Consider the following 16,375-nt stretch of genomic DNA (forward strand, 5'->3'; position numbering starts at 1 on the left):
AGATTTACGCCATGATTTGCTTAACCGCTCTGCATCACACCTGATGAATGATTCTCCATCGGAAGACAGGAAGTCACTTCAGGTTTCCTGAGCTTAACTATTTTTATCTCTGATAATTCTGGGGATCAACCCACTTTATATGTAAAACCAGGATTTTACCTTTAATTAGCTGCAGTGCTGAGATGCATGATGTCGTTGTGATTTGCTGAAACGTGTTGATCTAGTTGATCATTTTAGAAAACGTGGTGCTGTTGAAGTGTTTTGTCAGAAACACTGTTTTTTTGCTTTCGCTCAACAAGATACTGTACATGAGGCAGACAAAATAATAGAAACATCTGTCAGTATAACACAACACAACTCAAAAGTCACACAAACTGCATCCTGTGTAAGGCCATGCATTCAGAGTTTACACAAGAACCTGCACTACTGCTCTATTAGCCCACGTTGTTTTTAACCAGATACATAAGCCTGTCTCTTGAGATTTATAGGACAAGACTTTTGTTTGGAAATTGATGTGGTTTTGAGGAAACATAAATGTGAATGCGCTCATTATCCAAGAGTGAAAACTCTAATGCTTCCTGGTCCGTCCTGAATCAAAGCTGACTGGGTTTTTTCCCAGGATATCAAATGACGCAAAGAGTAATATTTACAAAGATAATAAAACTGTGATTGAATTATGTCCGGACAGTATATTTTAGATATAGTGTAGTCGTTTCTCATTTGCTTCACAAGCACCCTGCAACCCTCTAAAAATCTATAAAAAAAACACTGACATTTAGGACCTTATTGAATTTGTTCTATATTAAAACATTGTTTGCACAGGACTGTGATGGCATGTTAAAGTCTTTGTGTCTGTCAAATCGCAGCAACATTTATCACGCCTCCTCCTGTTTAGTTTGTAAAGCAGAAGAGATAATCGCCTCCAGTATGACAAGCAGATGAATAAATCAGATAAAAGACAGGCAGTGACTTGTCCAGGTCTGCTCCAACGGTGAAACACAAAGCAATTAAGGGAAAATATGTGCCACAGAGTTATCTATATTAAATTTCCACACAGTGATTTAAAGGTAACACAGACGACTATTTAGGTTTTCAGGTCAAATTAGGATTAGTCAGATAATTACATAGTGATTTCCCAGCAGCAACACCTACAACAGCAACTCAGTCAAACGTTCTACAAGTCTCGGCGAAGTAAAAAGTGTGCTCTCTACTGAATGCAAATGACAGCAATACTGGTGATACCAGTTCTGTAACATGCATGCAGCAGAAATGGGCGGTGTTCACAGCTCAAAGGAAAACTTAAAGGAACTTCCCAGAAGTGCAGGATAGTAAATTATTTTCAAGGCATGAGCCAACAGTGCTACGCAGCAGTTTCACGCGGGAGTAGTTCACTTCCAATCTGTCTATGTGAACCAATAAAACTGGTGTGTGTGCAGCTCGGCAAGAGAGGAGTTGTGAAACAGGTCCATGATGTCATGTGAAGCACTTTGTTAAGCAACACTGGAGTGCTGTCAAACCAATATTTCTGTGTCTTCGAGGATATGCGGGTGTTGTTTTATCTGTTTATTACTGTCAACAAATCTCATGAAAAACCGAAAACTACAATAGCTCCTGTTCTTATTGCCACAGCCTTATGTAGTTTGCACCCAGGGATGGAGCAGGGGCTAAAGCCACCCCACACAACCGACAGTGAAGCCTGCACATACTTAAAGAACCACACTTCTTCACCCTAATGTAATTTAATTGCAATAATAACAATTTAAAAAAGCATAACTCATTGAATCCATCCTCAGTTTCAACATTTCATCCTGGTTTAATTTTCTCACTGCCAAACATAAAGCAAAACTCTCCCGGATAACAAATCAAGCCAGCGAAACAACTGAACCATCTCAACACCCTGTCTGTGAACTGTTACAGGCGCTCAGTGATGAGGAAAGCCACCCTCATCACTGAGGACCCCTCCCACCCACTGCACCACTCCTTCATGCTGCTGCCAAAAATTCTTCATCCTATCTGCAATATCTGCCCTTAATAAGAACACATAGACTGGCCTTAAACTGTTGTTGAATGTGTTTCAGTCAGTGTGTGTGGGTGTGGTTCTTGATTATGTTTAATGCTTCACTGAGCTGTTTTAACGATGAATTTCTGTTTTTACTCCATCTATCCATCTATCCATCTATCTATCTGGGAGCAGCCTTTCCAAATTTTTAAAACCATGGGTAGGGTTACATTTAAAGGCCTATTACACTGTATATGATTCCTTACCATGTACTTCTACAAGGTAGTCATGGCTGCATTAGCGAATGATAAAAAAAAAAGGACAATTTGGCATGCTGTGATTAACTAAGCAGAGAAAGAAAATAGTTTTAGTGTCATCCCAATTGAAACACTGTCTGGCTCTGTTACTTCTTGTGCTTCTGGGCCAAAGAATTCCAGTATTATTTAAACCTGTTGAAAGTGAATGAAAGAGCCATGCTGTTTAACCTGCATTAGGTTACATAATCCTTCATTGTGATCAACATAACAAAGGTGGACAACGCTAAGTGGACCTTTCATTTAAGACTGACCTGAACCTCCCTGGATTCCAGTTTGTGTAGACTGTGTTGATTTCTCATAGCGTGGCTATCTTTTCTGTCAGAGAGGATGTTATCTTCTTTGCAGCTCTTGAGATCATCTTTTGGATCCATTCTTTCTCTGTATACACACAGAGTAACGTAGGAAATGTTGCAAAACATTAGAAATAATAAAAAAATAAATAAAAGAATCACTCAACAGCCCACAGTTATTACGAAAAACAAAGGGAGGGTAATTGCTGAAGAAGCCTTCCACATGGTAAAACACAGACACATAGTGTAAACTGGCTGCATAAATAATCTCATGTGCATAAACTTCCAGAGCAGTTGGTTATAATTTAGCTTTATCTTTATTTTCAGTGTGCTATGCTGAAATCTCCAAGAGTTAAGTGGAACATAAGAGTCTCCAGCCCTGATAGCTGTTCTGTGAGGCTGTAGTTGGGCACACAAATGATCTAACTAAATGCTGAAACACGCTTACAATGACAACGCTAACAGCTGGTGTCTAGTGTGATGTAAAGCAGGTTTGTGAACCATAGTTGTCATTTTAGTTAAAACTCTAGTTTTCCATCCACCCTCTGTCGCCTCCTGCAGCTCAAGCACACCAGCTCACCCACAACTCTGTAAAAACACTGTAAAACTTTGGCAATTTGTAACATTACATCAGTTCCTGAGGTCTGCTATGTGTGAAACACCACAAGTGTGAATCTGAGTTTTTGAGACTGTCATCTGCACGCTGCAGATTCAAGGCAGAAACATCAGTTTGACTGTTGATTTTGCTCACAATGTCTAGCATATAAAAAAACATGATATGGACATGCTAACAAGGTTAAAACATGATCTCACTAGACTAGAGGGATCTTTAGTAATAAATACTGTTGCTAGATGAACAGTCCGGGGATCACCAGTGTTCTTTGGATTCATCCTGTGGGAACCATGAACTTATTGTAAAAGATTGTAATCTGTCTAATAGTTGCTGAGAGATTTTAGTCTGAACCAGTGTGGCTTGACAGACTGGCTCTGACATCACCTTAAGACTGACTAGAAAAGATTTTTATAACAGAACAAGCTCTTCAACACCATTCCCAACAAAACTTCCTCCTCCTCCATTATTACGCTCATCATAATTATAGTTGCCCAACGTCGATTATAAAGCAATCGTGCCCGTGTGTGTGTGTGTTTTATGTTTTGTTTGTTTTGTTTTTTTCTGGTAGAGCTTTACAAAAAAAGGAGTTTGAACCTGACACTTCATACATGACGTCAGTATGGTCCCTTCTCAAACTGATTAGATTTTGGGGTCAATACATGCATTGGTGAGCGCTACAGAGGTCAAAGGTCGCATTTCCCAAAAACAGCTCTGTGTGACTGAAAATACACAAAAAGACAGAAGTTCAGTATAGTAACTTAGGAAGGCATGCGAGGCCTATAAACTGGTGATGTAACATATGACCTGGAAACAAAGGTCAAGGTCACACTAGAGGTCTTAAATCATCACAAATTTTAAATCCATTGTAACTTGGAAAAGGTGTAACATAAACATATAGTTTATTACAGTCAGATAGGAACCCGTATTGGTGATGTGACATTTGCCCTTGGACAAAATGTCAAGGTCAAACGTAAGGTCTTAAGTCGTAGGTGCTTAGCCGTAGGGGTAAATTACAGCAAAACGCTTCCCCTCCAGCAAAATATCTGTGTTACATGACAGACTAAGCTCTTGTTACACTATTAAGGCAAAATCAAGTCAAGTTCATCCTCAAGTAGGCGCACAGTAAAACACAGAATAAGGTAAACATGCATACATTGGGCAGCTATGTCCCTCTACTGAGGGCTCTTTAATTAGAGAAAACTTCACTGACTCTATAACGGTTTAAATTTTCTGACTCTAGCAGTGCAGTGGCATTTCGTGGATTAGATCTGCAAACCATTTCGTGCGCGAGCAACTCTGTGGTAGGAAACAAAAGATCAGAATCATAAACTGAGACTACACTGGCATTACGCTGAACTGATAAAGTGATACCAACTTACTTTCCGGCCTCTGCAGTGCTGCTTCAATGTAGAAGATTTCAGTTGATACCATAGTAGAGGTACTAAAATTATATTGTACACGCTAGCAGACGGTCACACGGTGTTTTACCTGTGAAATCCCCGTGATGGTTGTGCTGCTTTTATTTTATCTGGTTCATCAAGTTTTCTTCTTGGTTTCAGTGACTGTATCTTCAACATCTTCTGACTCCCTAGACATTAAAGAATGTATAAGAATGACTTTGAAGACAATAAAGGGTAAAGAAAAACATGTTTTTAGTCATCAAACACTGTAATCTCTCATTTACAAAAGTGCTCACACCGTTATTTCCGTAGTTTGTAGAAAGGCTTTTGGCAACAGCTACAGCTTCCTGTTTCACCTGTCTAAGTCTCTACGGGCTTTGTAGGCCTGAATTCAGACACTTTATCCCATCTTCCAGACAAATGCTCTCAAACTTTGTCAAACTGAATGGTAAGTATTTGAACTGCCACCTTCGGACCCCTCCACAGATGGTCTGCAGGGCTGAAGGGTGGTCTTTGAAAAGTGAACCATTACTTTAATCTTTGGTCTCTGCACTCGTGAGCAGGTTTTCTTCAAGGACTTGGGGGCATTAATCCTTCCTTTAGTTCTGACCACTAACATGATGCTGCCACCACCATACTGTAGGGATGGTATTAGCAGGTGATGAGCAGTGCCTAATGTTACACACACATACTGTTTTGAAGTCTGCCTAAATAATTCAGTTTTGTTGGCTCATCAAATCAGAAAATAAGTTTTCCTTCCTCTCCCTGATAAAGTACCTACTTGCTTTGTAACTCAGCTTTGCCAGAAAACCAATTCGAGGACGAGCCCTTGTAGCTCCAAAAATCTTCCATTTCTCAGTTATTCAGGCTGCTGTGCCCCCAGGGAACATTTTAAGCAGGGGTGCCCAATCCTGGTCCTCGAGAGCCCCTATCCAGCATGTTTTAGATGTTTTCCTCTTCCAACACACCTGATTCAAATGATCAGCTCATCATCAAGCTCTGCAGAAGCCTGATAACGATCCTGATCATGTGAATCAGCTGTGTTGGAAGAGGGACACATCTAAAACATGCTGGATAGCGGCTCTCGAGGACCAGGATTGGGCACCCCTGATTTAAAGGTTTAGAAATGGTTTTATGCACTTGTCTTAATCTGTGCTACATCACTGATTCATCACATGGGTTTGATTAGATTGACTGGATTGAGGGACTTCAAATACCTGCTACAAGTAGACTATTTAAAATGTAAACACGTAATAGATAATGTGTATATTATTACAGTACTTTAATGTGCCTGACCACAAGTTAGAGTCCAACAGCAAAGTGTCCGAACAGTTTTGTAAATGAGAAATCTTTTTTTTTTTTTTTTTAATTAATTTGCAAAAACTTCATCATTACAAGTGTGTAAAAATGTCCGATACAGAACAGTAGTGTGCACAAGTGTGAAAAAAAAAGTGAAAGACAGTTATTTCTTTCAACTAGTTTGCGCAATTTCTTCTTTCCTTGATCCTCTTCAACAGGGACAAAGAGTGCAAAGCTTTCATGACTCAGAGGGACATGGTGGCCACATTTACAGGAAATACACCCGGTTTTAACATATTCAGGAACTTTCCTTTAACTTTGGTCTGATTGAACCATAGACACTAATGAAGTTGCAGTTGTTTCCATGGGGAGTTTATTCAGTGAATCTATAATAGCTGTCTAATGTTTGTCCCAGTGCTACACTCCAGTGTCCCTGTGTATGTGCAGCATTGGTGTGTATGTGTTTTATGTATGTGTATGTGTTTATGGATGTATGTGTCTGCAAGTCTCTCAGAGTAAATCTATTCGTTAGGAAGTGGACATACAAGCAAAATGTTGCAACATTACAATTGTGTTACACAAGAGTGGTGTTGAAAGTTAAAATCTGTCCTGTACGTACCCTAAGATTACACTTCCAGTGACGCAGGGGACACTTTGTGGTCAGCAGTTAAACTTTTGAACCAAAAAATATTTGCATAATCCTACATTATGGATTTTTCCATGAATGAGTAAATATCAATTTAAAAATTATTGTTGGTACCAAACTATTACACAAATTGGATTTTAAAATAGAGTATTTTAAACGCTCTAAATATGTTGGGAATCAAAGTGAATCTACTGTTATATAGTCCATCCTTATGTCGGTCACCACTCTGATATATGGAGCCACTATAGGCTATTCGTTTTTAATCAACAATTAAAATGGAAAACTAATGAACTGCTTAAATATTAATCGGTGAAATTACTCACGTTTAAGATGCAGATTCAACCAAACATAAATATAGTACAAATGTGTGCTAAAATCACCATTAGAATTAGGATGAGTTTTATCATCTCTGTCGGTGCAGGGTGAAGAGGAGTGTTGCTGAAGCCCTAGACCAGGTCCAGATCCACGTCTCTGAACCCGTTTGTGGATCTCCTGGATCATCCATCCCTCTTCAGCTTCACTGGGAGCACCGCTGGCATAATCATCTGCTGATGCAATAAAATGGGAATCCTGGAGGCCGAAGCAGGGAGGAGGGGATGGGGGCTTGGGAAACTGGTGACACTCAGCCACAATACTGCTACCGCTGCTACCAGTGCTTCTTGAAGTGGAATGCATGGGAAATGTACTGTGTTCCAGAGGTGTCGAGGCCTGACTTGTGTTGTTTGGCACACTATGACAAAATGCTGTTGTTGTTGCAGCTTGCTTTTGACCTTTGACCCAGTTTGAGCCTGTGTTGCTTCCTGGTCTTGACTTGTTGCACTGGCAGGGAGGCAAAAGTGTTTTTGTTTCATCACAGCCTGTGGATAGAGTTTCCATGTTCAAGTTTGAGACTCTCTCTATGTGGTCGTCCACTGTCTTAAAACTAACAATAACTTCCTGATTTCTCCAGGCCTGAGGGGACACTCTGCTGTCCCTTGGTGAGGTGGGAGTGATGAAAAGTTGCAATAAGTTTGATTCATCCATCGTACTGTGATGTTTGGGTGTCCAGACATGTGTGGTTTTCTGCTGCAGGGATTGGTCGTGTTCATCTTGTGAGACAGATGAGCTGACAGCCATTTCTCTATGAGGTGCTACGAAATCAAACTCACCTTTCATCTTGTCTTTGTCAACAACTTGTCCTGAAGTTTCAGCGCTCCTCTCCCCTTTCTTTTTGACAGAATTGCTGTCAGAGGCTGTTGGTTCTATGTCTCCTGAATGAGGGTTAGTCATGTTCTCTTTTACTTCCAAATGGGATTTATCTCTGGGTTTGTTGACTCTGTATTTTCTCTCATGCAATTGGCAATCTTCTCTTGCTCTTTCTGGTGCCGAAATACCAGTGATATTGTTCATTTGGACTTGTGAGAAAGGCGGAGTGCCAATTTGGAGCAGGAGAGGAGTCCTGAAGTAAGTTTGTTCTTGGCTGTGGATCTGGGAAACGTCCTCAGCCTGGGCCTGGATCTCTGTTTGGGTCTGTCTCCGGGTGCACTGGGGTAAATGAAGATTACAGAAACCAGAGCAAATGTCTTGTGAAATCCCAAACTCTTGGCTGTGTTCCGGTTGACAGGTCAGACACTGGAAGGTTTCAAGTTGCTTTGGTCCATCTTTGAAGACCAAAGATGAGGCAGAGGAGGTTAACTTCCTGCTGGGCTGCTGCAGGCTGAGCGCCGCCGTCCTCTGGAGCTCCTGCTGGTCAGCGACCTTTAAATTATTTCTGTCCATCCTGGAAACGCACTCATGCTGCTGCAAGAAGTAACAATCTGTCGACCTCATTGCACCGTCATTCTGAAAGTTTGAGCAACAGAAATGTATATTTTCATGTTGACCTCAACTAGAACCGCAGAGGATTCTGTATGAACAAGAAAGAAATTATGTTGTTAAACTGTTACTGTAATGTACATTTAGAAAATTACTATAAGTTGTTGAAACTGTATCTATCCCACTGCATGTGTTTCAATTAAAGAGCAGCAACACTTATCTGTTCTATATGTTTTCTGGGGATTAAATATCCATCCATCCATCCATCCATCCATTATCTATATACCATTTAAGCCTCACTAGGGCCATGGGAGGCTGGAGTCTATCCCAGCTAACTCAGGGTGAAGGCAGGGGACACCCTGGACAGGTCGCCAGTCTATCACAGGGCTACACTTAGAGACAGACAACCAAGCACACTCACATTCACACCTACGGACAATTTAGAGTCACCAATTAACCTCAACATGTTTCTGGACCTTGTGGGAGGAAGCTGGAGAACCTGGAGAGAACCCACACTGCACAGGGAGAACATGTAAACTCCACACAGAAAGATCCCAGGTGTCCTCACCGAGACGTGAACCGGCGACCTTCTTGCTGCGAGGCAACAGTGCTAACCACCGCTCCACCTTGGAGATATAAATAACTCGTTCCTAAATTCTAATCTGTTTTTATGACCTCACAGTCTTACAGGACAGCAGACCATTACTGTAACAGCACACCACTAAGTATGAAATATATCCGTGGCTGTTTTGGATTAAAGATTTAATTTACTTTCAGATGCTCCTGGTCCTGCTTCCAGAGGAACTCTTTCTCCCTCACAGCAGATCTGATCAGCATTGACAAGAAAAAAAGAACACTCAAAATATATCTGGACAAAAGGTAAAGAAAACAACACATGAAATCATTTTCTGCTTTTTGATTTTAGCAAAAGAATTGTCACAAGAAGGTACAAACCCTTAATTGAAAACACACATTGTCTCCTCTTATGAATGGCTCACTGTTTTAAAAAAAAAAAAAAGGCAAACTGCCAAAGTGCAAAGCTGTCACATGTTTGACTTTTGCCCTCAAGATGTTGTTTACAACCTCAGCTACCTCAGCCCAAATTATTTACCTATCTTCTACTTTTTTTAATTTCTGTTCCTTAAAATGATTTATTTCTCCATATGTAATGAGCCATTTTTTTCTTTGTTTCTATTTTTTTTAACCAGCAAAAGGCCGACAAAGTTTAACTAAACTGAATTAAGATCAGTGGTTAAAAGTTGTAAAATATCAATCTAAGCAAAACATCTGGTCGGCAATGTCAAGGACAGTAGAGCAAAAACTAACCAACAAATTGGCACAAGATGTTATAACCTACTAGATAATAACTCAGATATCAAGTCCAAATATGTTCAGAAGTAACTCCTCAAAGACCTTGAAGACCAGTAGTTTGATTACCTGTGGTCAGGCTGTGCTGACAGGATGTTCTTCACTTCTGGGGGGCTGACTGGGTTCTGGTCTCCTCGCCTGTTTTCAGTCGAGTCAGGCCCTGTTGATAGTAGGTACGTTTCTCTTAATAACTATGAATCAGGTGCTGAGTGGCTCAAACTGGCCGCTTAGACTCATCCATTACAAATGACTTAATCATCAGTCACAGCGTGATGTGCTATCTGAGGTCACAAAAAGGACAGATAACAGCTGGATAGGCATGAACTACTCAGCTCACTCATAGAAGAGGATATTACACTAATTCACGGATACGTATGAACCAATACTGACCTGATCATTCATTAATATAGTATCTCCCAATCTTCTAATGTAACTCATCATTACCTATACTATACGCATTGATTGAGACACTTGTTCTTTCATTAATTATCAGGTTATTCCTTGTAATTAGCTTGTTAATTAAGTGTAATTAATGAACCCTACAGTGTCACTGACTGCTTGCTCATTAGCAATCTTTGGGTTCATTGTGCTTTTCATGAATAATATTGCGGGTTCTTAAGCTTAATACTGTAAATTAATGAGGTGAATTCGTATTGTTGATGATACTGTAGGATTCTAAATGCAATATTTCGTCTGGTACATGTGTATAATATATAATAGTGTAGGATTTAACCTTAATATTTAAATAAGTGAAGTAAATATGACTAATAAATAATATTGTAGGATCTTAACCTTAAATGTAAAAAAAGCTTCTTGGGTACATTTGTATCATAAAGACATGTACTGCACAGTATATCAAGCAAGGAGAAAGATCATCACATGATTAATATACCAGTGTTTGTATTTTATTGTGTGTCATGTTAAGATTTATTCCCAAACTGTTTGTGAAAAACAGAAAATTTCTCACTTTGTTTTTTACATTTTTGTGTTGTAAAGTTTTAGCATCTGAGTGGAAGGACATGCAGAATGTAAACCGAGAGATCCAAAATGAGCAAATCTGTAGGATGAGTCGTGAAAGACAGCTTCACTGTGAGTTGCAAGCTGGAAGCCAAAGTATGCGAGTGCCAAACATCTCAGCCACCTGTGAGATAGTATGGACGAATGTGAGAAAAGTCGACTCAAGCGTGAGTTATAGCAGCAAGTACTAAGAGTGAGCAGAGTCGCAGCTGGGTTTGACAAGTTGAGAACAGTAGTTTGACTGTTAATCTAAATTCCTCTGATCAGATAACTAGCCACTGTTCATTTCAGTAAATCTGTTGCATGTCTTTGCCATTGTGCTTTTGCGTAACAGATGTGCTGCTGAGATATAGCACAAAGTTCACTTACTTTTTCGTTTTGAGAGAACGTGTTTTTACGGATTCCCATAATTGCCTTTTATGATTCATACTATTCCTTGGAAACAGCAGTCTTCTCATCTGAGTGCTGTTAATTGGAAGGATGAGGAAGTAAGAACGGCATCTGTAGATTTCCACGTATGCAGCAATATTAAACTCATTATCTACACTAGACATCTGATGTGTAGTTTTGTGTTATAAAGAGTAGTAGAACATAGAAATAACTTTTTCTAGACGAGATGAAATCTAAACACAGATGAGACAAGAGCAGTCATCAGCTACACACTGCCCACACCCTTCTAAGCTACTACTGTGCTCATCTGTGATATAACAATGATATATTTTGTTGTTACAAGATCTGAGTTTGAATATTTTCAGTATAAAACTAACTACAACATGGTTAAGTAATGAGGAATGCTCATAATAAAGTCAGTGTGATATGCAGTGGAAGAGATGATGTGTTTAAACACAAACTGAACACCTTATCATCCAGGTGACCGTTTTGTTGCGCAATATTTACTAAGGGCCAGCACACTACACTGCTCGGCTTTAATTACACCAGGTCTGCTCCCTGATACACTGCATTGCTGCCTGAGTAACCCAATACACAAACAACAATTGTCTGAAGAGGCAGTATGGGATCGGGAAGGGAGGTCGCGGTTTGCCTTAAAGAAATAAAGAGCGGGGACAAACTCATGACTCTCAGCTGATAATGTCAACAATAATAGAAGACTGACCGAGGTTTCTGCACCTATAAACCTAACAAACCAGTTTAAAGGCAGCTGCGGCTACATTATGACTAGCAGTAAAATCATCACACAATGACCACAGTGTATGCTCAGAAAACAAAGGGCAATGATTTTTCTAAACACATTGTACTTTGACATTTTATGTGCCTTAAATGTAGCTCTTAAATCCTCAAGCAGACCTGGGAGGAGGTCATGTCCTCTCACTGCCTCTGAAGCGTGCCCCTGGAGAGAGTCTGAATCCTAAGAGTTGTCTGGACTTGTTGCTGAAGTAGCAAAAGAGTTTGAAGCATGCAGAGCTGAGTGTGAAGCTCAGGCCTAACCCCCACCCCTTGTCCCTTAAAGAAATCCTCCTCCCTTAGGATGCAACATTCCACACAAATTCATTTGCTTGTCCTTACATAGTAGAAAACGTCAACAGCAGCTCTCTATCAGTCTCCTAATGTCCACGCGTAAATCTATCACAAATTCCCATGGATCCACATCTGCGTGCTGGACGGGGTTTTTCTCTAAATATCCCTTGGTAGCATTTTTAGGGGCTGCGGAGGGGACATACAGTTTTTAAAAGTGACACTGAGCCAGGAATCTTGGAGCTGAGACATTTGAAAGCTGTCATTCATGAGAAATTCCAAAGTCACACAGCAGCTTGTGGGATTTACAGAATTCTCAGAATAGCAAAAACAGTTAACTCTCACAGTTTGCTCCAGAAAATAGCAGTATGCTTTACAAGAAGGTGAAATGTTCCCACAATGTTTTTTTTCTTTTTTTTTTTCCCATACAGCTGGCTGTCTGTCAAAAGTCATATCAGCCCGTGCTATAAGTATGTGCCTGTTTTCACTTAGCTTCACACGGCAGCGTGTCAGGGCTGAACACGGCTACATTCAGGCTTCGGCTGAACTTGACTGCTAAAGAAATCTCTGCACTTCGGTGCTTGGTTTGATGTGTGGTTGGTCTTTTGTTTCTTAGTAAATAGGACTTGGAATTTTTTTGTATTTTAAAAGTTACAAGTAGGTCCCTGTGAGTCCCATTGGTCCAACACTCAGAGCAGCTGGTGACTCACCCCCTGAGGCAATAAGGAGGAGCTACAAATACAAGGCTGAGCAGCAACTCAAAGAGGACGTCTACCATTTGCCCTGAACACTGAAAGATTGCTTCCAGACCTGGTACTGACTATAAAAAAAACAGACCTTTGGAAGGCAGAAACGCAGGCAAGGACTGAAAGAAGGATTCAAAGAAACTTGTTTGGCGGGATTTTTCTGTTTTGTTTGGGTAAGATTTTATCTTTAAAAGGATTTCCTTGCAATTATAGATACAATAATTTGCTCTATGCATGTAGGGCACTGGCTAAAGTGTTTTTCTATTTTCTAGCTTGTGAAAAAACATTTGCTCATTCTTCTAGAAATGTCTGTGACTGCTCGAATGGCATTTGTCAATGGATCGGGGTACCAACTCATTGAAGACTGTGATGCCACTCACAAGGCGCTGTATAAGTTCTATGCAGCTGTCATGATTGTGATTTTTATCTTGGCTTTACCTCTGAACGCATCGGTCCTTCACCTCTTCATATTCAAGCTCAAGTTCTGGAAATCCAACACCAACAATGTCTTCCTCTTCAACCTGGTGTTGGCAGACATTCTCCTGCTCTTCTGTTTGCCGATAAAGGCGCATAACTTCATCAACGGAGAGAGGAGGAGCAGCGATGAAGTCGTCTGCAAAGCTATGCTCTTCATGTTGTTTTTAAACCGCGGCGCCAGCATCGCCTTCCTGACTGTGACTTCCATTGATCGATATTTCAACGTGGTGCACCCTGGTCGAAAGAATCTCCTGAGAGCGCTCAAGAAATCTCCTCAGATCTCTATCCTCATCTGGCTGCTGCTTCTGCCTCTCACCATTCCCACCATGCACAAGAACTTTGAGTGCTGCAACAGCCACAAGACCGGCCCAAAAGAAGACACCTTGATCAAGGTAGTGTTTACGGATTAAATCTACTATTTGCTGTCTCTACAGTTCATTCAGGTTTTGTCTGTTTTTGACAGGTTTTTAGTATCAAAATGTTGAGTATAGTGCTTGACATGCGAGAAATGACAAGAAATAACTGAACGATTGAATCCCTACGTGATTCATCCAAACCTGTTCGGCTTTTTCAGGAAAACAACTTTATGTGGGCGTGTTTATGACTGTTTCTCATATAAACGTTGCGAGTTGTGACCATGTGGCAACACAGTGCTGAGTGAGCAAGTTTTAAGGGCAGTGCTGGCATCAAAAGCTGAATCGTGTATAGGAAACACAGAGTTGTGCAATCTGAGGGAACAGAGAGGACGATGATGGCAAAAATAATAAAAGAACTCAATTTATATGATTGAGGAGGTCAAAAACTTCAGTCATAACGAAAGAATGTGTGTCCATGGTGTTCTCCCAGAGAGAACGCAGGACCGGGGGGTTATCTCTGCTTCGAGCCTGTTTCCAGAATTATTTTTTGCACTGTGACAGCACATGGCATTGCTGAAGTTGAGAGCTAGACTGTGTCAAATTGTACCACGCGACAGGGGCACTGTTTAGAAAAGATAGCAAACAGGATGCTGCTATTACACAATATATATCACATGGATGAGAGGAATTATGAGGGAGCATGCCTATAAGTGTATAAATTAGAACACCTCAAGAGTGCAGTATTGTGTTATTCCACAGCCACACACTAACAGAGGTTGTGTTTATGTTGCTTAATTATTGTTAGGCTACTGGTAAAGTGACATTATATGTCTATTCTAATAAATTTCAGGGGAAAATGTACTTTTTTTACTACATTTATTTGATTTCTGTAGTGTTAAGGTTAATATTTCATATTGTTTAAATAACAACATCTAATACCCTTGAAAATACAATATTATTACCAATGAATGTAGTAATTTCAGCCCTTTTTGTCACATGTCACACATGGGTTGCAATTCAGTGATACGTCATCGAAATCGGCAATATTAGGTAAAATTATCTAATACGTCACAAAAGCAAAGGTAGTCCGAAACAAATCTAGTAGTAGAGCTTTTTCCCCGTCTGTCCTATTTTATTAAATTTAAATGTATTTTGTGTCCAGAAGCTGGAAACCACCGGACTTAAGTGCAGAACTGAATATAATGAAGTTAAGACAAGCTCCACCTCCATCGGCTACAACAGCAAACTGATGCCTGAACGTTAATCGTATAATGTCTTGATATCAGTCACAGGGGCAGTTTTCCACAGAACGAGTGCATTTACTTTTGATACTAAAAAAAAAAAAAAACTAAGTAAGCCTCTATTTTTACTTAAGAGTTTGAACTTCTTGTATTTAAGGTTACTTTTTGAACTTTTGTTTAGGTGCAGGATCCTGAGTGCTTCCTTCAGTGGTGATTTAGAATCGAGGTTAAACTGCTGATCAGTATTTTAGGAACACTTTAGTCAAAAGTATACAAATGTATATAATGTTAAAGGTGGTCCCTCTTTTGATTTAAGGAAGTGGTGGACAGCATGAGAGAGGTGGTCTTCTTCACTCAGATCCTCATCCCGTTCATCATCCTGGTCTACTGCACCGTGCACATCGTCAACCGGCTCAGGAAGAAAACAGTCGGAGATAAAACCAAGCTGAAGAGGGCCGTCTTTCTGGTGATGTCCGTCATGGTGGTCTTCTCCTTCTGCTTCCTCCCCTGCACCATAGCGAGGATGGTTCTGCTGATTGTCCGGGTCCAGGAGTTGAGTGAATCCCACCAGGATAAGGCTGCTGTGGCCTTCGACGGCCTCATGGTTCTCTCCTACATGGACTGTCTACTGGATCCACTGGTTTACTGCTTCTGTAGCACCAAGTTTAAAGCGCTTTACCTCTCCAACTACTTCCCGTTTCTAGTAAAAGATGGTCAGGTGCCGATAGACAGCTCAACAGGAAACACAGTACAGCCTACACACAATACTGTCATTTGAAGTGAAAGAAAACAAAGGCTGGGGAGCTGCTGTACAGAATGTAGGCTATCGCTGTATGGACACCTGTTCAACTCAACAGGAGACTGACTGTGTAATAATGTACTGACTTCATGAAAGAGGACTCTGAAGGTAAAGTGTACTGTGAAGATAAGGTTTATGATCTTTATTTAAATTGCTATTATCCTGATATTGTTCAAACAAACAGAAGTACACATTATAAATAGCAGGGGCTGTTATGGTTTTTGATGTCACGAGTTTCTGGTATCATGAGCTGGCAAATGAGTAGCATGTGTTTTTCAGGCCAGTAGATCTCACACAATAGTGGCCTGAGGGGTGAAACTGGAAAATAAGAGCCCGTTAGGGGAAACATCTGTTTTTCAGTTTGTCTTGGACAGTGAAATGAGTAGAAACATTCCTTTCAAGAACAAAAATCATATCTGTCCTATGAAATCATACCAATCTCATACAGCCTTTATCTAAGCCTTCACAGTCAAGCACGCATAAGTGTTTAGCGCCGTCACTTAAGACTAAAAAAGATCAGAAAAATATTATCCTGGTACA

At 40.4% G+C, this 16,375-nt stretch overlaps 1 protein-coding gene across 1 annotated transcript; it reads left to right on the forward strand.

Annotated features, from left to right (window-relative positions):
- The first annotated feature begins 12,993 nt into the window (after positions 1 to 12,993).
- Positions 12,994 to 16,375, forward strand: gpr31 (G protein-coupled receptor 31). Its single transcript, XM_008281618.1, has 3 exons — positions 12,994 to 13,135; positions 13,266 to 13,831; positions 15,353 to 16,375. Exons 2-3 carry the CDS (start codon positions 13,268 to 13,270, stop codon positions 15,812 to 15,814), a joined length of 1,026 nt encoding a protein of 341 aa, XP_008279840.1. The 5' UTR covers positions 12,994 to 13,135; positions 13,266 to 13,267; the 3' UTR covers positions 15,815 to 16,375.

This window comes from Stegastes partitus, unplaced genomic scaffold (genome assembly GCF_000690725.1).
Source record: "Stegastes partitus isolate 25-593 unplaced genomic scaffold, Stegastes_partitus-1.0.2 Scaffold239, whole genome shotgun sequence".
Taxonomy (NCBI): Eukaryota; Metazoa; Chordata; class Actinopteri; family Pomacentridae; genus Stegastes; species Stegastes partitus.